General features: G+C 34.9%; 1 protein-coding gene across 1 annotated transcript in view; it reads right to left on the reverse strand.

The window, feature by feature from the left end:
• HMGCLL1 (3-hydroxy-3-methylglutaryl-CoA lyase like 1) overlaps positions 1 to 22,368 on the reverse strand; it is a 181,098-nt gene that overhangs the window by 84,000 nt on the left and 74,730 nt on the right. Inside the window, exons 4-7 of the mRNA XM_045867038.3 lie at positions 21,515 to 21,610; positions 19,411 to 19,559; positions 8,303 to 8,366; positions 4,287 to 4,475 (exon numbers count right to left, since the gene is read on the reverse strand). Coding sequence (XP_045722994.1) covers positions 4,287 to 4,475; positions 8,303 to 8,366; positions 19,411 to 19,559; positions 21,515 to 21,610 — 498 coding nt within the window. The remainder of the gene's footprint in view (positions 1 to 4,286; positions 4,476 to 8,302; positions 8,367 to 19,410; positions 19,560 to 21,514; positions 21,611 to 22,368) is intronic.

Below are 22,368 nucleotides of genomic sequence, written 5' to 3' on the forward strand. Positions count from 1 at the left end.
TAAATACCCTAAATGTCCCATCAAAAGACATAGGGTGACTGAATGAATAAAAAAAGCAAGCCCCATCTCTAAGATGCCTACAAGAGACTAACTTCAGACCTAAACATATATAGAGAGACTGAAAGTGAAGGGATGGAAAAGACATACCATGCAAATGGAAACAAAAAGCTAGGATAGCAATATTATATAACACAAAATAGACTTTAGAACAAAGATTGTAACAAGAGACAAAAAGGACATTACATAATGATAAAGGAATCAATCCAAGAACAGGATATAACAATTATAAATATCTATGCACCCAACCACAGGAGCAACTAAATATATAGAATATTAATAGACATAAAGGGAGGAATTGACAGTAATACAATAATAGTAGGGAAACTGACCACCCCATTTACATCAATGGGTGGATCATCCAGACAGAAAATTGATAAAGAAATGCTGGCTTTAAACAACACATTAGACCAGATGGACTTAACAGATATATACAGAAATTCCATCCAAAAAATGGTAGAATACACATTCTTTCAAGTGTAGATGGAACATTCTCCAGAAGAGATCACATGTTAGGACACAAAACATGTCTCAATAAATTTAACAAGACTGACATTATATCAAGGATCTTTTCCAAACATGACAGAATGAAACTAGAAATAAATTACAAGAAAAAAAAGAAAACAAGTGGATGCCAAACAACATGCTAGTAAACAACCAGTGGGTCTCCAAAAAAATCAAAGAGCAAATCAAAAAATACATGGGGACAAATGAAGACAGAAACACATTGGATCAAAATCTTTGAGACATAGCAAAAGCAGTTCTAAGAGGGAAGTTGAGAGAGGAAAAAAGTCTATCTCAAGAAACAATAAAAATCTCAAAAAAACAATCTAATATTATGCCTAAAGAAATTAGAAAAAGAACAAAGCCCAGAGTTAGTAGAAAGAAGTAATAAAGATCAGAGTGAAATAAATGAAATAGAGACTAAAAATACAGTAGAAAAGATTATTGAAATTAAGATCAGGGTCTTTGAAAAGGTAAACAAAATTGACAGCCAGATTCATCAAGAAAAAAAAAAAAAGAGAGGGGACACAAATAAATAAAATCAGAAATGAAAGAGGAGAAATAACCACCAACACCACAGAAATACAAAGAATTATGAGACTACTATGAAAAATTATGCACCCTCATTTGGACATCCTACAAGAAATGGAGAAATTCCTAGAAATATATACTCTTCCTTTACTGAATAAGGAAAATGGGAAATCGGAAAAGCCTGATTACCATCCATGAAATTGAATCAGTAATAAAAAAATTCCCAACAAGCAAAATTCCATAACCAGGTGGCTTCACAGGTTAATTCTACCAAACATATAAAGAAGAGTTAATATCTATCCTTCTCAAACTATCCCAAAAAAATTAGAGGAAGGAAAGCTTCCTAATTCATTCTACAAAACCATCATTACCCTGATACAAAAAACAAAAAAAGATAAAAAACACTACTAAAAAAGAAAATTACTAAGAGGCTAATTTCTCTGATGAACAGAGGTGCAAAATCCTCAACAAAATATTATCAAACCAAATAAATAATACATTAAGGATCATTCACCATAATCAAGTGGGATTTATTCCAGGGATGCAAGGATGATTGAATATCCACAAATCAATATACAAGATATATCACATTAACATAATGAGGAATAAAAATCTTATCATCATCTCAATAGATGCAGATAAAGCACTTGATGAAATTCAACATCACTTAATAAAAACTCTCAAAAAAGTGGGTTTAAAGGTAACATTCCTCTACATAGTAAAGGCCACATATGAACAACCCACAGCTAATATCATACTCGATGGTAAAAAGCAGAAAGCTTTTCCCCTAAGATCAGGAATATCCAATCTTGCCAGTTTTATTCAACATAGTACTAAAAATCTTAGCTTCAACAATCAGACCAAAAAAAAAAAATCCAAATTGTTAATGGAAGAAGTAAAACTGTCACTATTTGCAAATCACATGACACTATATATAAGACCCTAAAGACTAGACCCAAAATGCTGTTAGCATTACAAAATGAATTAAGTAATGTTGCAAGATAGAAAATAAAGAAAAATCCGTTGCATTTCTATACAGTAATAACAAGGAGGAAGAAAGAAAAATGAAGTAAGCGACCCCATTTACAATTGCATCAATAAGAATAAAATGCCTAGGAATAAATTTAACCAAGCAGGAAAGACATGCAGTTTGAAATCTGTAAGATGTTAAATAAAGAAACTGAAGATGACAGTTTCCAGAAATGGAAAGCTATATCATGCTTATGGATTAGAAGAATTAATATCATTAAAATGTTCATATAAGCCATAATAATCTAAAGATTCAATGCAATCCTTATCAAAATACCAACAGCATTTTTCACATAACTACAACAAACAATGCTAAAATTTGTGGGGAATTATATAGCACCCTGAATAGCCAAAGCAATCTGGAGAAAGAAAAACAAAGCTGGAGGTATCACAATCCCAGATTCCAAAATATATTACAAAGCTAAAGTAATTAAAACAGCATGGCCCTGGCACAAAAATAGACGCATAGATCAGTAGAACAGGACAGAGGGCCCAGAAATAAACCCATCGTTTCATGGTCAATTCATCTATGACAAAGGACATCAGAATATATGAAAGAAGTCAAGACTATACAATAGGGAAAAGACCATCTGTTTAATAAATGGTGCTGGGAAAACTGGACAGCCATATGCAAAAGAATGAAACTAGACCTATCTTTACACCATACACACACAAATAAACTCAAAATGGATTAAAAACATAAATATGAGACCTGACACCATAAAACTCTTAATATAAAACATAGGCAGTAATCTCTTAGACACTGGCCTTAGCAATATTTTTCTATACTTATCTCCTCAGGCACAGGGAACAAAACCATAATTAAACTATTGGAACTACACCAACATAAAAAAACTTTGGCACAGTGAAGGAAACCAACAGAACAAAAAGGCAACCTACTGAATGGGAGAAGATATTTGCAAATGATGCATCCGATAAGGAGATAACATCGAAAATATATTAAGAACTTAAACACACTTTAACACCAAAAAAATCTAATTACAAATAGGAAGAGAACCTGAATAGACACGTTTTTTTAAAGAAGATACACAGATGGCCAACAGACACAGGCAAAGAGATTCAGTATGAGTGATCATCAGGGAAATACAAATCACAACCACAATGAGATATTGGCTCATACCTGTCAGAATGGCTAGTATCAAAAAGACAAGTGCTAGTGAAGATGTGGAGAAAAAGCAACCCTCGTGTACTGTTGTTGGAAATGTAAATTGATGCAGCCACTGTGGAAAACGGTATGGAATTGCCTCAAAAAATTAGGAAAAGAAATACCATACAACCCAGTATTTCAACTTCTGGGCATTTACCTGAAGAAAACAAAAACACTAATTTAAAAAGATATATGCACCTATCCATTCTGTGGCAGCATTATTTACAATAACCAAGATATGAAAGCAATTTTTGTGTCCATGAATAGATGAAAGGAGAAAGAAGATATGGTACATATATACACAGTGCAGTATTACTCAGCCACAAAAAGGAATGAAATCTTGCCATTTGCAACAACATAAACATTGCAAATAAGCCAGATGGAAAAGACAAATACTTCATGTATAATAATATAGGTCTGCAAACAAGCCATACAGGGAAAGACAAATACTATACGATTTCTCTTATATGTGGAATCTAAAAACCAAAACAAACAAGCAAATAGGCTCCTAAATACAGAGAACAAACACTTGGTTGCCAAAAGGGAGGTGGGTAGGGGGAACGGGTAAAATAGATGAACGGTATTAAAAAGTAAGTACAAACTTCCAGTTATAAAACAAAGTCATAAGCATGACAAGCATGTGGAACATAGTCAATATTGTTGTAAGTAACAGAGAGTAACTACACTTACTGTGGTGGTCATTTCATAATGTATATAATTACTGAATTACTATGTTGCACCTAAAACTAATATTGTATGTCAACTACCCTACAGTAAAAAAAGAACAAATTTTATCAAATCAAATTAACAGCAATAGGAGACATCATTGTCCTAAAAATAAATGTGTAATTTTCAGATATTTCCTGAGTGCTTGTCATGTGGTAGACACTGTTTAAGCACTATATTCATAGCAACTTATAAATATTATCCCACTAATACTCAATGTTTTTAAGTAAGGATACCCATTTTGCACATACACACAAATAATACAAAATACCTGAAGGGCCGTAAGGATATTTGCTAAGGCTTGTCCATATGTGTCATGGCAGTGAACAGCAAGAGCAGTAGGTGGGATTTCTTTCATGACACTCTCCAACATTCTCTTCATGCTTCCTGGAGTTCCCACTCCAATGGTGTCTCCCAGAGAGATCTCATAACAGCCCATGCCATACAATCTCTTAGATACCTGTCGGGAAAGATGAGGAGCTAGTAAAACAATGGAAATGGACAGTCTCAAACCCTGTTATTCCTTAACAAACATCATCCAGACGTAAAAGTCACAACTAAGATCAGTTACGTATCCATGGGAAACATTTATTTTAGTTTTCTGGTCTTTTTCCTGTTTATTAAATCCTAAGCATTATATAAAGGTTTTAAAGACATTACTATATTTTTCTAATATTCAAATTTGGCTTAGAATCATAGCTATCTATTTACATAGTTTGGTTATGAAATTATAAGCTACAATTTCAATTATGGGAGGCTTACTTTCTCAACCCTATCATCAAAACAGGAACATTACAAATTTACTTTGGAAGTAGTATTTCTCGAGACGTTAGATTAGAGGTCAAGAGATATCAATACTAGTTCCAGCTCTGTCAGTAAGTAGTTTTGTGATTGATGGAATCACCTAATATTTCTAACTTAATTTTTCTGGCTTATAAATGGATGCATTTGTGCAAAGTAAACTGCAAGTTCCCTTCATGCTGGGTAACTAATGTCACTTTCAAAGAGCAATATGAGTTTGCAAGAAGGCAGCATGGTATGTTAACAAAGACATGAGTTCTGAAATCAGACAAGCCTGGATTTAAATCTCAGCTTCTACCCATGCTAGTCATGTGATACTGGGTAGAAGATTAACCTTTTTAAGCCTCAGTCTCTTTTCTGTAAAATAGAGACAACAAATACTCTTATTAGCATATTTTCTAAGCCTTATTTTTAAGCATTGTATTAATGATGATGTTAATAAGGACATGTTGGTTATGAAAATGAAATGAGAATATATAAAAAATCGCTTTGTACAGTATCTGGCATTTGTAAAAAATACTGTAACTCATTTATTATGTATTTCTTCAGTGCCCATTTTATGACAGGCACTAGTTTAGGTGCTGGGATATAATAAGCATATAAGTATTGAGATGGTTTATGCTGTCAACTGAGGATTTAACTCAATTCCACTCAAAAAAGTGTAAATACAAGTAAAATAAGAATTTTGGAACAAAGAAACAGGATTCTAAGAGCATGTAGCAAAGGAAATTGACCTACATCTATCAAGTAGGAAGGGCCTAAGTGAGAGCTTGAGATAAAGTAAGCGTTAACTTGTTGGAGAGGGTGAGAAGAAGGGTACAAGAAGAATGTTTCAAGTGGAATATAACGTGTTCCAGACAGCTGAAATAGAAAATGCAAAGGGCATTCCAGATAGGAAAAAAATACAAAGGGTAGGTGTGGCAAGAAAGCAAAAACCAAGGGGGGAATGAAGCTACATAAATCTGGTGAGGTAGGCATAGGACAAACCATGCAGAGCCTTGCAAACAAGCCAAGCTGAGAATTTTGGTTGAGGATTCTATCATAAGAGCAATAGGAAGCCACAATGGACTGTTGGGGTAATGGGGGTAGTGGCAATATTAATCTTTCAGAAAGGCACTATCAACAATATCAAAAACAGGTTGGAGGGCACTCAGAAGGCCCCCTAGTCCAAGTAGGAGACTATTATTGGATGGAAACTTGGATTTAAAAAAAAAAAAAGGCATAATGTTCATTCTTCCCTACTGCCTATTAAATGCTGGAATTTCTTAATGGCCAGGTAAAGGACAATGAAGTTTCAAAAGAGAAACCTAACCACAGTTGGATGAAAACCCTAAGTGTGGTATCAAGAGAGTTTAAGGAAACAAGGGTGTCATCAAGGACAAGTGGTCAGTAGTCCCAAATTCTGCTAAGATGTCAGGATGAGTACTGAATATGATCTTGCATTTTTTAACCCAAGTGCTAAGTAGTGGTCTTACAAAGAGGGATTTCAGGGGCACCTGGGTGGCTCAGTCATTGAGCGTCTGCCTTTGGCTCAGGTCATGATCCCAGGGTCCTGGGATCGAGCCCCGCATCAGGCTCCCTGCTCAGCAGGAGGCCTGCTTCTCCCTCTCCCACTCCCCCTGCTTGTGTTCCCTCTCTCGCTGTGTCTCTCTGTCAAATAAATAAATAAATAAAGTCTTTAAAAAAAAAAAAAAGAGGGATTTCAGTGAAGTGAATGGTCTAGAAGTCACCTTGGAGGATGATACAGAGCTGGTGGCACCTGAGGAAATAAACACCAGTAGTGTAGACAGCCCTTTGAAGAAGTTTAGATGTAGAAGGATAAAAATAGGTAACCAGTAAATAGATGTGGATGCTTAATTAAGAAAGGAAGCTTTCAGATGGCAGAGACTTGAACGTGTTCAAGTGTCAACAGGAAGAATTTTAAGCAGTTGAATATATAGGGGAGTAAACGAAAAGAGGAACTAGAAGCTTGAACAGACTGAACAGTTTGCAGTGCTGACTGCAGGCAGTAAGAGAGGGAGTCGGCCACAAAACCTAGTAGAAGAGTACAGAAGGCTCATTTAAAGTTGCTGGTCATCAACTAACGCTTCCAATCTGCCTGTTATGCAATTCTCTTCAACAACTCCTCAGGCATTCTGGTGCAGGCATGGAGAGGCTGAGGGTATGTGTGGTACTTCCAGAGACTCCACAAGGCAAAAGGCAGAAAAGCAAGGGGTTTGGTGTACAGGTAGAGTTGGAGCCTCATTTTTTTGCGGAGCCTGAAGTTGTATCATTTTGGAAATTTTAAGAAAAGAATATGTGTTTGTAAATGCAAATTAATAACAAAGTCTTAGAAGGGTCCCATGCAGGTGAAGAACTACAACACGGAAGAATCCTTATTTTATAGTGTATCTGCCTCTGTGTGTAAAGGTCTTAAAAATAGACTGTGGGACAACACTCATTTGAAAAAAATCTGCAGTAAATTTCAAAAGTTCAAATGAAAGCACAAAAGAGGAATGGCTTTAGCCAAACTAAAGGTGTATCCTCATAAATTCTGATTTTCTAACAATGCTCTATCTTCACGACTTTGGTAACGCATTACAAAATATATGAAAATAACAGCCTTGACAACAGGTGCACAGTAATATAGTTCACATACAAATGTGTTTCTGAGAGCCTAATATAGTCTCAAAGACTGAATATTTTGTCTTCATTAGTATCAATTAATAAACAAGAACAAGAAGTAGAAAATGAACTTCAATAAGCAGGTCTTTAATGGATATAATCTATCACCACAAAATTGCTCTCTAATAAAAGCAACTTGAGGGGCGCCTGGGTGGCTCAGTAGTTAAGCGTCTGCCTTCAGCTCAGGTCATGATCCCAGGGTCCTGGGATCGAGCCCCGCATCAGGCTCCATGCTCCGCGGGAGGCCTGCTTCTCTCTCTCCCACTCCCCCTGCTTGTGTTCCCTCTCTCGCTGTGTCTCTCTCTGTCAAATAAATAAATAAAATCTTTAAAAAAATAAAAATAAAAAAAAAATAAAAGCAACTTGAATCTCAGCAGTAAGAGCTCTTGGATCTTAAAGGAACAAAAGCAGTGTATACTCTGATACAGGTGTCAAAGTATGCAGGACAAAAACAAAGGGAGCCTACCTGAGCGACCAAAGCCAAGTTGAAGTGTGTGTGTACGAACTGTCCCGACATTCTGATGGAATGTGGAAAGGCCCTCACTGCATTCTACCCATGTAAAAATGAAACAGGTGTTTTTATTCCTTCACCTCTGAGCACCCAAATGATAAGACTCAAAGGTTATTTAACTTTGAGGAGTTGTAGCCAAAATATCCATCTGCAGTGTCAAAATGAAACAGTTAAGTAATCAAACTTGCCTTCCATTCCATGGTTCTCCTTAAACTCTGTTGTCAGATGCAAAACACAATAAGGAAAATAGGCCACTTTTTAAAATAATATACATCATTTTACCAAGAATCAGAAAACCAGGGGTATCTTACTTCTGTCACTTTTTGCGGTGTGATGTTTCCTTCATACGGACAGCCCAGGGCACAAGACACATACCTAAATTTAAAATACAGAATCATATAAATATATGGATGATGGATAAGTCATTTCCTAATTTTCATTTTATCAAAATTAAGAAATAGCTAAAAAGTCATCAAAAATGTATTTTACACCAGTTCATTACTATTCTCAGAACAAACAAAAACAATTTTGGAACATTTTCAATTGATCTCACGTTTTTATCTAGTAATTACAATTTGATATGTTATCTGATGGCAGATGGGAATAAGATAACATGTGTTTATCTTGTGGAGTTATTTATACAACAGCAATAAATGAACATTCAAAGCAGAAAATATCACTGAACTACATAGTTTTATTTAAGTACATACATTCAATTGTTAAATATCCAGGTCTTTGGACTCATAGACAGATAGCATGTAGATGACTAACTGAATTTCTTTTTACTCCCATTTGGATCTTTTGGACTTATTTAGATACAGTCATTAATCACCCCAAAACTTCTAAACCTGGCCACAACCTCAAAGTTCATCTTCTTTATCTCCTGTGGGTATACTTAAATCATCCCAAACAGAAGAGTTTCTAGTCTGTTTAAAAGACTCCAAATAAAGATATTCCATAAGCTTCTTCAACAATTTAATATAAAAAGTCAAGTCTTTCCTGAAATAATAATACTTTTCCATCTTAAGTATTAAGCTTTAGAAAAAGCCTGTTTTAGCTATTTTCAGCTCAACACCAATCCCATTTTATTAAACTTTCCTCAGAGATTTTACAACGCTTCTAATAAAATAATGCATCATGTGTTTGATTGTCAGGGATGAAGCAATTCACATGAGTGAGACAGGGGTGGTAGGAAATGAGGCTGGAGATCCAATTTTCTGAGAATATAACAGGATTTAGATAATAAGGCCCTTGAATGCCATGCCAAGGAGTCTGAACTTTGAGATCACTCAAAGTTATTAGGTAACGTAGTGACAAGATCAGAGAAATTTTCCAGGAATGTTAACTCTTTGAGAACTCTGGAAGTGGTTGCCAGAGGAAAGGTGCAGGCAAAAACAAGACAAACCATAAAACCATTATTTCTATGATTCCAAGATGCTGTCCATTATAAGATACACTATGAATTTCATAACAGATTTTGGAGTGAAAAAGTAAACTATATATTCAATGATTCAATCCATTAAAATGTGAATAAAAGTTGTGTTTTGTGATTCAAATAAATAAGCAATTTACTAAATCAGGTAAGCAGTGATGAAGACGAGAAGGAATAAAGAGGTTAATTCAATTAAAATTTGAAAGTTATGCTGGAGAGGAAATCCATTTCTCTGTTCCAATAATTACTATAATTTAATCTTGTTTGAATAATCTGTATAAATTTAATCAAGACAACTGGAAAGAAAATGTTACATAAACCTAACACTTGGAAAAGGAGGCTAAGGTTGAAAAAGAACAAACATTTTCAATTCAGATACAATGATTATAGATAAATATGTATTTTCTGTGTGTGTGTGTGTGTGTGTGTATAATCACCTTTATTCTAAACCCAAAATATCAAAATGTGATTAAATAGAAAATCCAAGCCATGCATTTACATGCCATCCCTCTAAATATATATATAAAAAAAAATAAAGAAAAAAAAAGTGCAAAACAATAAAAGCAAAACAAAATCAACCTCTCCTGCATTCTCAACTAATCTGGCCATAGCTACCCCTTTGCGCTGTAATTTTAAGTTGGCCACGTGCATTTTCATTCACTCAAGTTTTCCCTGATTGCTTTCCAGGTTTGCCTGGTCTTCATATTCCACCGATTCCAACTTTGTCCATGTGCATTTTCATTCATTCAAGTTTTCCCTCTGATTCCTTCCCAGGTTTGCCTGGGTCTTCATATTTCACCGCATTCATCTTCACATATTCTTCTCCATCCTTGTAGGTGGCCACTCCTTTAACCCCTATTCACACATGGAGCTACTTTCTCCAAAACAAACATAAGGATTCTCAACTATGTTCATTAACTTACTTTAATATTCTATAAGCACAGGTTGGCAAACTAAGACCCACAGGCCAAATCCTGCTTAGTCTTTTGCAAATAAGTTTTATTGGAACAACACCATGCCCATCTGTTTACCTATTATCCATGGCTATTTCTGCATTGTAAGAGCAGAGGTGAGGAGTCACACAGACACCATTTGACCCACAAAACCTAAAATACTACTTTCTGGTCCTTTACAGAAAAAAACTTGCTGCTGGTAATAAGTGAAATACTTTCATGAGTGTGAGAATGTCTCTACCATGATAAAAATAGTCTACATTATCTGCTTTGACTAGTGGCTTGAGTCAACGTCTAGATTTCCGCTCTTCTCTAGCAATTAGAGTGGCTCTCAAACTTGCCCAAACAGAATCACCTGGGGAGCTTAAAAAACAAAACCATGATGGTTAGGACACACTCCAAACCAATTAAATCACAAACTTAGGAAATGAAATTCAACCACTAATATTTCAAAATAATTTTTGAATCTCCATTATTTTGTTAAAATTGAAAACCACTAAACCATTAGCAATACTATCGCCCCTGGATTGCCTGATTCCCTTGCATAAAAAAGGGGACAATACACAGATTTGAGAGTAGCTAGTCTCAAGAATCTCCTATTATGCCATAGAACCTTTGATGTATTTTTGATTGGCTGGTGGTTAAATTTCTCACAGACCTATCTCAAATCGTTCTACTCTGATGAAGCCCCAAACTACAACCTCTCCATTTCTTTTTTTTATCCAGTTTCTTACTTCTGGCTTAATGTCCTTTAGTACTTTTTTCCACCAATGGTTGAGTTTAGCAGACCATTTTGTCAGCAAATGATTTTATTTCACCTTACTTAATGTATAATAGTTTGGCTAGGTATAAAATCGAGGTTAAGTTATTCTACCTTTTTGAACATATTTCACTATCTCTGCTCTCAGTTTTGCTGATGAGAAATTTGCTATCTAGTGGTAAGGCCTCTATAGCAATTTTATAGTAATTTGTTCTCTATTATCTTTAGGATTCTCTGTTTATATCTAATATTTCTACATTTTACCATGAGAATGTCAGGACTTGTTATACTTCTTTAATATTTACATTGATGTTTTTCTTCAAATATAGAAAATCCTCAAGGTATTAATTCATCAAACCTATCTCTCACATCTGATTTCCTTTTTTTCTCCTGAAAATCTTGTTAGGCATGCTCTCTTAACCTCACTTTCAAAAGTTCTATTAATTTTTTCTGTTTTAGTATTGCAATTTCCTTAAATTCTACTTCCAGTAACTAATACCCCTTTCAACTGTATGTAATCTGTTCAATGCAATCAGTTTTCATTTAATAAATGTATTTTTAAAGAAATGTTTCTTTTTGTAAAAGCTTCATTATTTTTTATAAAGATCTGTTCTTTTATGTTCCTTTTCCTCTTTATTTTGAGGGGTGAATTTATAATCTCTCTTCAGATTGTTCTATTTCCTTCCTTTCTGTTAAAGTTTTCCTATATTTTTTTTGTTTTTTCTTAGCATACACTTTGTATCATCATGTGGTTTATAAATTTTACTGTATCTTTTCACAGTGATTTTAGTTTCTGTAGGAATTCCATGACAGTCTTGATTTATTCAAATGTCCCCATAAACAAGATCTGACTTCCTTTGGCCCTTGCTCTATGGACTTTACCAGTTCTTGGAAAAATTTCTACCTGAATTTCTTAATTTGGGTTTCCAGGATATACCAACAAGTTCCACTGACCTTGAATTTATAAGGAGGTGATTCCCACTTCCAAGAATAATCACTTTCAAATCCATGTTTTAGTAGAATATGTCTTTTCCCATATAGACATTAAAATCCCATTTTCAAGCCACTAGGGATTATATCTGAAATAGATACCCCATGTGTTAGTGGCGTCAACCTGCATGCTTACCACACTTTCTTTGATGAAATCTGAGGACTTTCCTTTCTGAGTTTGGCTGTATGTTTTAAAAGTGGTTATATTTATGTGTTTGTAATAGGAACAAAAAAGGGAGTCTCTGCATCAACTCACTCCCCCACAGTCTCTGTCTTTCATCATTACACAGATAGATAACTCCAGGAACAACTCAAAATCTCATGAACATTACAAATTGATTCCCTGACATATTCACATGGCATATTAAGCTCAGTATGTCCAAAATGGTGCTCATTCCTGCTTCCCCTGCATTTGCCATTAAAAAAAAAAAATAGTAATACAGTCATTTTCAGAATCTGTCCTGCCAGATCACTTAAAGGTCATCTTTGAGAACATAATCAATAACTTGGGTTAGCTCGTTCTTCCTCTCCAGCCTCTGTAGCACATGACCTCTGCCAGTGCCAGCCCAAGTATACAGAACAGTCCCTGAATATCTTCTCCAGGACAGCTGCAAACATCTGCTAAGTGCTTTCCTTGCCTCTGGTCTCACATCACTCATTTGTACACCAATATCTATTGACAAAATAATATGACTACAACACAGATCTGTTTACATAGTTTTATACTTTGAAAATCTTTAGTGGCTTGCCATTGTCTACCAAGTAAACTTGATATTCAAGTTCAGCAATTTGTGAAACTCCAACCTAAATTTCTACCTCTCCCCCATTACACAGCTTCAAAAACTCCCATTCGAGTGAAAGTAAACTTTTCCCTGTCACCTAAGCATTTTTTGAGACTTCTCTTCACTATGCCTTTGTTCTTTGTAGATTTCCTGCCCCACCTGAAAAAGCCATTATTTCTGTTTATGCTTCCATATATTTACCTATCTTTAATGACTTCATTTTACTGACACTTTCTGCATTAAGTTTCTCCAGATTACCCCAGAGAAATTTAATATAGTATTACTTTAAACTTGAATAGGATTTTTCTGTATATCTCTTAATGTATTTGCCTTTTTTGACAATAATTTTTTCTCTATATATTATTCTCCAGTCTGCTTGAAACTATTTGAAGGTTGGCTACTTTTTCATTTTCATATTCCATACAGTATCACTAGACAGTTCATTATATAAAACACTCAATATTTCTTGAATGAATTAATCCACAAATGTGTTAAGGTGACATTTTCATCATTTGAATAATTTTCTATGCAATTCCTAGTCTTTGCTCTAAATGTATAACCTCATACAGGCTATTAAAGTTCTAAATCCTAGGGGGGCGCCTGGGTGGCTCAGTTGGTTAAGCGACTGCCTTCGGCTCAGGTCATGATCCTGAAGTCCCTGGATCGAGTCCCACATCAGGCTCCCTGCTCGGCAGGGAGTCAGCTTCTCTCTCTGACCCTCCCCCCTCTCATGTGTTCTCTCTCATTCTCTCTCTCTCAAATAAATAAATAAAATCTTAAAAAAATAATAAAAATAAAGTTCTAAATCCTATAGCCAGAGAAGATAGCATATATTTATGCGTTCAGATGTAGAATATTTTAAATATCATATAGGATATATTATATAGGATGACCGAATAATAAAGGATTTGCCAACCAATATTGAAGCTTATTGTGCTAAAATTAAAAGGATGGTGTTACAATAAACTCTGTGGATAGAAATGTGAGTTGTTTTATTTTTATTTGTGCTTGTTAAGGCCATTTATCAGTATTATGCAAAATCACGATAAAAGAGAAACTGAGGCATTCAAGTCTTTAACAACTTTTTCTGGTAAAACTGAATCATGAAAAAGTACCTACAATGAGGCCTTACCCAAGCCTACCTTCCCACAAGTACCCTACATCCTTTCACCATTCTGGCAAGAAGGATGAGGAAAAGCCTGGAAAAAATTTTCCAAACACTTTGAAAGGAAGCAATCAACCACTGCTATCCTCAGACGAGAAAAGCAATGCCAAGAGCAAGGAGATGACATGTGATGTCAATTAAACATAATTAAGACATTTAAATGTAGGAGCTGTTTTACATCCACCTATAAACAATACAAAATAGCATTCCATTATTAATAAGCCAACCAAAAGTGGATTGTGAAAGCCTGTTAAACACTTAACACTGTGGATGATATAAGAAATAAGAACTATCCCTTGGTCTCAAGGAGCAATTCTGCTAAGACGCTCTTTTAGCTCTCAAATGCTAATTTCATGAGAAATGAAAAAAAACACACTCTTTCCTCAAAGACTCTATATGAAGGCGGTTTAGACATGACTGTACCAACACAGCTTACACATATTAACTATTGCGGGGATGTGTTATTCTGATACATAGCAGTGCCAGAATAATATGTAAGGCTAAAAAAAATGTATAAACCCTCAAACCATATGCATGACAGAAAATAGCTTTAACAGATGTCTCATTTTTAGAGTTTTATGTACCATGTTTTGGTAAATGATGTTATGAATTGCTCTTCTGATTTTTCTTCCAGGCCAACACAAAGGCCTCAGTTTAACAGAGGTTGGAAAGGAACCTGACCAATAAACTGTCCATTTAGAAGATGGTGCCATATATGCAAGTGAATGCCATTGGGGTAGATCATCCAATGGAAGGTATTTGCTATATTAGTCATGAGAAACACTGACTGCCAGTCACTGTGTATTTAAAAAATTGAGACTTAAAGAATGACGCTCACTATCACGCTCAATAATATTGCTATTACCTTCAGGGCCAGGATCAGAATCCGTAATGACATGTTATATCAGACAGAGGGGGAATGAGAAATACAACATGGGCAAAATGACCTAAATGGCTTGGCTAACAAACAAGAAGGCTGCAAGTTCTTGATTAAGTGGGTGTTATAAATTATCTCTCAAAAGGAAAACCAGTGAAAACTGACAACTTTGAGGGAGAGGGCTATGCCCTTACTTCACAACAGAAAGATTGCCATTTTAAAGGTCAGAAATTATACAGAGCTAGACAACAAGTCAAAAAATAATAAGCACAAGAATTTCCTAACATCATGAGTGTTTCATCAAGGAAACTGGTCACTGATATACATAATACAATCTCACTCAGAAGCTTTTAAACCAGATTGGATTTTTATTGGTCTCGGCTAAGAAGAAAGTAGGTGGTGAGGGTCATACTAGATCAAGAGACGCAAAATTGGGGCACCTGGGTGGCTCAGTCAGTTAAGCGACTGCCTTCAGCTCAGGTCATGATCCCAGGGTCCTGGGATCGAGCCCCGCATCGGGCTCCCTGCTCGGCGGGAGGCCTGCTTCTCCCTCTCCCACTCCCCCTGCTTGTGTTCCCTCTCTCGCTGTGTCTCTCTCTGCCAAATAAATAAATAAAATCTTTAAAAAAAAAAAAAAAAGAGAGATGCAAAATTTATGCACTCTAGGAAAACAAAAGCAAAAATGAACTATAAAAAGATTTTGCACAGTGAAGGAGACCATCAACAAAATGAAAAGGCAACCTACCAAGTGGCGGGAAGATATCTGCAAATGATATAACCGATAAGGAGCTAATATAAAAAATACATAAAGAACTTATACAACTCAATATCAAAAAATAATAATCCAATTAAAAAGTGGGCAAAGGACCTGAATACATTTTTTCCAAAGAAGACATAGAGATGGCCAAGGGACACATGAAAAGATGCTCAACATCATGAATCATCAGGGAAATGTAAATCATACCACAAGGATATACCACCTCATGCCTTTCAAAATAGCTAGTATCAAAAAGATAAAAATATGTATATATATATAGCAAGTGTTAGCACTGAGGTGGACAAAAAAAGGAACCCTCGTGCGTTGTTGGTGAGAATGTAAACTGGCAGGCACTGTGGAAAACAAAGTGGAGATTCCTCAAAAAATTAAAAACAGTAATTCCATACCATCCAGTCATTCCACTACTGGCTATTTACCCAAAGAAAACAAAAACTCTAATTTGAAAAGTAAAACATTAATCACATCCTAAAATTGTTTTTTGTTTTTCTGTATCTAAAAGTTATATATTATTATCTTTATTAGTTTAACGACTAATTTGTCTTTAACTCCTTATTCTCAATATTTTGTACCTTTTTTCCAGGAATTTAAGAATTTCAGCACAGTTCACAGTTAAATATTTTTGCATTGTGTAATTTTTTTTTTTTTAACAATGGATGGATAATTTTGTTTGACTTCTGGGAAATTGTTACAAATATACTTCTTTCAACTTTCAACAGGTTCTTTCAGAGTAATCACGGATCAACTCATTTTAAGTGATTTTGTAGGAGAGGCCTAAGATGTAATTATGTAACAAGTTTTGCTTTGTCATATACAACTGCTGACCTTGTGAACTTATATATTTATAAGCATTTTAATAGTAAAATTAATAATGGCTCCTTAGTGATAGTTTCCTTTTTTAAATTAATATTCTCACAAAGAGAGAGAGCATGTGATTCTTGTGACTTCATTTAAGGTAAGTCGATACTTAGACAAAAAGTAATAAGGCTAAATGTCTGATATATTAAAGTACTACCTTCATATCTCGAGGCATTTCAATTTTGAAGGGATCTTGACAAGCCAAGAGATAATTATTTCAACAAATATATTGATAAAAGTAGAGAAAATGACACATTTATCACAGACTTATTTTTCTTTGCCTTTTTCACTTTTTAAAAATTTAGACAAATAGAAAAATAACCTACATATTTTAAACATATGTCATATGAATTACACATTAAAAAATGAAGTCTAAAATGTAGACATTTCATTGTTCATTCATATATAATGTATATTCAGCAGCAGTTAGCTGACTGTGCATTTTATGTCAATGATTTGGCATGGTAGGTTTTCCCAATGTGTCCCAGATGTTATGTGAAGTCCTGAGTACATATTAAAAAATGTGTACACATGCATGTGTATATATGTGTATCAGGGAGAGGGAGAAAATCCAACAATAGCCCTCGTAACTTTAATAAAAGCTGCTATTTAAACCATATGAAAGTTAACTATTTTTATAAAAATTTAAATGGTTTTAGTGAGCGTTTATAAAATGTGTACTGCCTTATGGCCTTTAAATCTGACAGCTGATGACATAAATTTTCTGGATGGTGATCAAGTACATGTTGATGCAGCTGTTGCCATGTTGCCATAGTAAAACATGCTGAAGCATCTACTTCAGTTTCAACTGGTTGAGCATGACTCTTTCTTAAATGATTACTAATGACCTATGACTTTTAATAATGAGTATCTAAAATCTCGATTGCCAGTAAAAATAAAATCTAATTTAAACTCTATAAAAGTTTGGGGGAGGAGGAAGAGAATTCTCTACTGCACAAAGAGCAAACTCACATACTGAAAGGTGTATTTCTAAAAATGAATAGTGTTTCAGAAAATCCGTAAGTTGTGCTCCCAAGGAACAAAATCTGCATTGGAAAATATACATTTGTCTATTGTGTAACTCTCCAGCAAATCTCCAGTGGACTCTGCTTATTGCATTGGACTGTGGGTCACTTCGTATCCATCTTGCACCCTGTACCCTTCTTATCAAGGCCTGGCAAACTTTTTAAGTTGTAGCATGGTTAGGAATTTCTTTGCTGATGGGACAATATTAATTGCTCAACAATCAGTATTCAAGAGGATTTAGGGTTTCTATTAGCTTTAATACATTACCTATTCTACCTTATGAAGAGAAAAGCTAAATTTACATCCATCTTTTAACATTTAAAAAAAACTTGCCATTTGAAAAAAACAAACTTCCTATTTGAAATGCAAGCTGTGCATGCACTTTACTTTGTATAGTTATGCATTGTTTTCAACTTTCCAGCAAGAATGACTTTACCGTAAAACATACACTCTGCATTTAAACACACATTAAAATAGAATGGCCTCTTCTTTTTCCCTTTCTTTCAAAGGAAAGAGACAAACAACTTCTGTTATGTTTGAATTTAGAAAATGATAGTACATTTCTTCTTTTTGATTGTGGTTATTCACTTTTGCCTTAAAATTACACATCCTTTATTTTCTGTCTATGGAAACACATTATCTTGGTTTTTAAATTTTTCTTGTATGTGCCTTCCATGATATGTATATATTTCAATTACAAGAACAATTTTGTATTTTTAAAAACTCATGCTGGAAACTATCACTCTGGAGAGAAGAAGAAGATAACAAAAGTAACCCAACCAACAAGATAGTGCCCTGTGGTGTATTCTATTTGCTCACCAAATGACCTTGAGTGACTTCTAACCCTCTTCTAATACCATCACTCAAAATTGGGTCCACTTGCCTTTTCATTAACCACCGAACCTTCCTTTGCCACTCTGAATTTTGCTTACCTCAACCAAGGGAAGTACAACCTGCCTCTAAATCCAAGTACAGCTTTCGGGCTTCTCTTACAAATGCTCTGCATTTTAATTTGTTAATATGCTAAGATTATCATATCTCTGTAACTATAAAAAGCAACAGAAAATTAGCTAATGTCTTAGAAACAAATGCTTTCTTAAGTAACCAGTAATTTACTATACATTTCAAAGAGCATAGGCCTAGGAGTATACCCTATTTGCAGTCCATGCTGCAACTGCTGGTTCTGGAAACAGGTCTCTCTCTCCTCTTTCCCCATTTGCCTTTGTTTTGGGGTCACACAAAGAAAACAGGGAAGTCTGCTGTTGAGGGGGAGGTTGAATGGGTGAAATGATGGGCTGAATTTCCCAGGGCAGCTCAAAGGCTCAATTTTATGTTTTACATACTGTATTGAAGTTCTACATAAAATAATATTTGAAGAAAAAGTCATGGTTCTTAAAAAAAGGTTAAAGCTGTGGAAACCACATTTGATGATTCCTTCCCAAACGCTACTATGAGTTTACACAAATTTTTCAACCCACAGCAGGCTGAAATGAATTGATGGCTGCATTACGGTAAGTATTAATAAAATGAGTAACAATGTCAGGTTTGCATGCAATGTCAGGCTTGCAATGTCAAGTTTGCCTCTGATCTTAGCTGCATTATTCACTTCAAAGCTGGATACACTAATAATTATTAAGTGATATACACAAGATGTATCACTATACAGTGATGGCCCGGATCATACAAGGTACAAAAGATACCCTACATATATTATGAAAGGTAAAATAATGTCTACATAGTTCATAAATGAGCTTATACAATAGATATTAACTAAATAGTATTTGTGGGATTTCATAAATACCCTCGTGCTGGAATATTCATGTGCCTTGCAGACTTAACAACCTCCTCAAACTTCTCCATACTTTCTTCAATAGAACAGTTAATATTCTTCTTGCTAAAGGATTCAGATGCAGCACCAAAAACTGATATCTCAGTGGCTCCAGCAGCAACCTGAAAAAGAGAATTTAAAGGCAAAAGCTAGAAATTTCCAAAATGTACATGATAGCATTAGAAGAAATATTAACTACTCAATAAAGGCATACTTGTGTTAACATTTGCCTTGGAATTTAAAATTGGAGTCTGCTCATCCTGCCTCATATGCTCTTTTCAAACTTAAAAATATTTGGTGATAACACAAGAACTTTCTAAACTGCAACACCCATAAATCTGAGGCACAGAAAACACAGTGATGATGCTCCAATTTAATTGTACCTTTCCTAAATTATGTGTAGGCTTCAGAAATATCTTAACCATAATTATGGAAAATACTAGCATCCCAATAAAACCTTTTAATATCTATGGGAAACATTCTTCTTAGACCAATTATTAAAATAGAGGAAAGTAAATGCTTTCTGTTTTTGTCTTCCTATAACCTAACAGAAAAATGTTTTTCCAATTCATCATTTAGACTTTACCCAAAATTTTCTTCCTGTCTCTTAACCTAGCTTCTGTTGTTTCATACCTTGACTGCTACAACCATACCCTTGTGTGTCTAATGTCTTAATCCTCTTAGCCAGTCTTTAAATCCAAAATATTAACCTCAACATTTTTCCCCTTTGCCATCCTTTGTCCTTGCTCCAGGCCTCTCCAGTGACTTGTTTTCAAATATCAAGTTTCTTCATTTTCCAGCTGGATTTTTAAAGACTTTCTATTAATGTATCTCTAGCACTGTGCAAGATTCTCCTCTCTGATACTCTATTAATATATTAAGAAAATATGTCATTTTTTTCATTTAAAAAAACATTGGCCTCTAGTTCTCCACCCAAAATAAGTTTTTAACTTCTAAAATTAAAATTCTATTTATTTGAACACTTACTATGTACCAGTATTGTTGTTAGTACTTTGTACGCCCTATTTCTAACCCATAATCTTATAAACTAAGTATCATTTTGCCCATTTTATAGATGACAAAACTGTGGCCCAAAGAGGCTAAATCACTAAAGCTACTAAAAGTTCTGAAGTCCTGCTTTGAGCACAGGTGCACCTGACTCGCAAGCCCAAGCCGCTAGGTGCGCTCCATTACCTGCCCCTCCAAGCTATCACGAGGGTGTGCACTCAGTTGGTATCTTTTTCAAGGTGGAGACATTCTTTACTCTGTTAGGACCAGTGACAGCAATATTTATAATTTCTTAAAATGCCTCTTTCTTTACAATGGGATAAAAAAAATTATCAAAATAAACAAGAGTGGTTTTAACAAGCTACACAACAGGTGATATATCAACTAGCACCCACAACCTCAAATATATGCAACACAGTCCCAAAGACAAAAGTGAAAAATATTACCACCAGAAATAGCTGCTGCCAAACTTTTACAGTAAAGCCATGTGAGCATAACACCTCAAGCCTTGACCTAAAATTGCTCTGATTCTTCTTGTACGTGTCATTATTAAAACTTTTTGCATATAAATTCTTAAGTCACATAGGACTGGAAGAAACCAACCAGAAGAGGAACAGGGAAGGTTGTTAGAGGCAGCTGCAAATGATAGTGATTAGCTTCACCTAGAGGGAGGGAACAACAGCATCAGAGAGCTGATCCAAAAGAGTTGACAAAAATGATCCACTATAATATTAATAATTATTATATTGAGAAATGTTTAAGTTAAATTCTGTATTCCTTATTTAAGAGGGAAGCACAAAATATACTCAGAAGAATTTCATCAAAATGGGTAACTGTATTTTTGTGTTTCCATTCATGAATGGTTAAACTGGAAGGGCCATTAATGTGGAAGATTTCAGTCCCTAACAATACCCCGAGGTTTACAGATCGCATTGTAGTCATGTACCTATGTTAGAATAGCATTTATACAGGGTAACAAGGAAGCGACATCTGATACTGTTTTAACTATGTAAAGACCTTAAAACAGTAAGAAGCATATTGATATAAAAATAGTGAGTAGCACACTTACAGCACGGTGAAAACCCTGAAGATTAGGAGTAAGGACAGGATATCGAACTCCTGGGTATTGATGAATGCCTTTCATCACTTCAGTGTGATCAGCCATCTGAAATACAAAATAGTTACATATATTCAACTTTAAATATTTTATCGAGCATGGTTTAGTTTTATAGGAAGGTTATAATTACACACGCAATTATATTCTATAAAATAATGTTAGAAATAATAAGCTATGCCAACGTAGCTAAAGATAAGTAGTTTCTAAAGTCATAAATATATGAAAACTAGATCTGGGTTTAACTTATTCACATAACAGGACCTGGCTAAATGATTACAAATAGTCAACAATTCTTAACTTTACTATTTTCACTTGACTGATTTTTAGTCTCTTCCTTTCATTTCACAACCCAAGTTTCAAATAAAAATACCCTTGAGATTAAGGAGAGGGTTTTTTTTAAGATTTTATTTATTTATTTATTCGAAAACGGGGGGGGGGGAGAGTACAAAAGTAGGGGGAGGGAAAGAGGAAGGGGGAGAGGGAGAATCTCAGAAAGACTTTCGGCTCAGCACGGAGCCTGACATGTGGCTTGATCCCATGACCCTGAGATCACGACCTGAGTGGAAACCAAGAGCACCATGTTTAACTGACTGAGCCACCCAGGCACCCCTCCACTGGGGAGAGTTTTAAAGGATATATGCCATGCATTTGCTTTCCATATGAAAATTTTATGTCTAAATAACTTTCAATGTATGAAATTTTACATTATTTAGTAAAAAATTACACATCTGTTTGAATAATTTAACAAGGCTGAGATGATAGTATATTATTTGGTTAGCATAAATATTTTAGTAATAGTCATAGTG

The sequence above is a fragment of the Mirounga angustirostris genome, unplaced genomic scaffold, assembly GCF_029215605.1.
Source record: "Mirounga angustirostris isolate CCGP_5_RB_7025 unplaced genomic scaffold, mMirAng1.0.hap1 SCAF_8, whole genome shotgun sequence".
NCBI classification, from domain to species: domain Eukaryota; kingdom Metazoa; phylum Chordata; class Mammalia; order Carnivora; family Phocidae; genus Mirounga; species Mirounga angustirostris.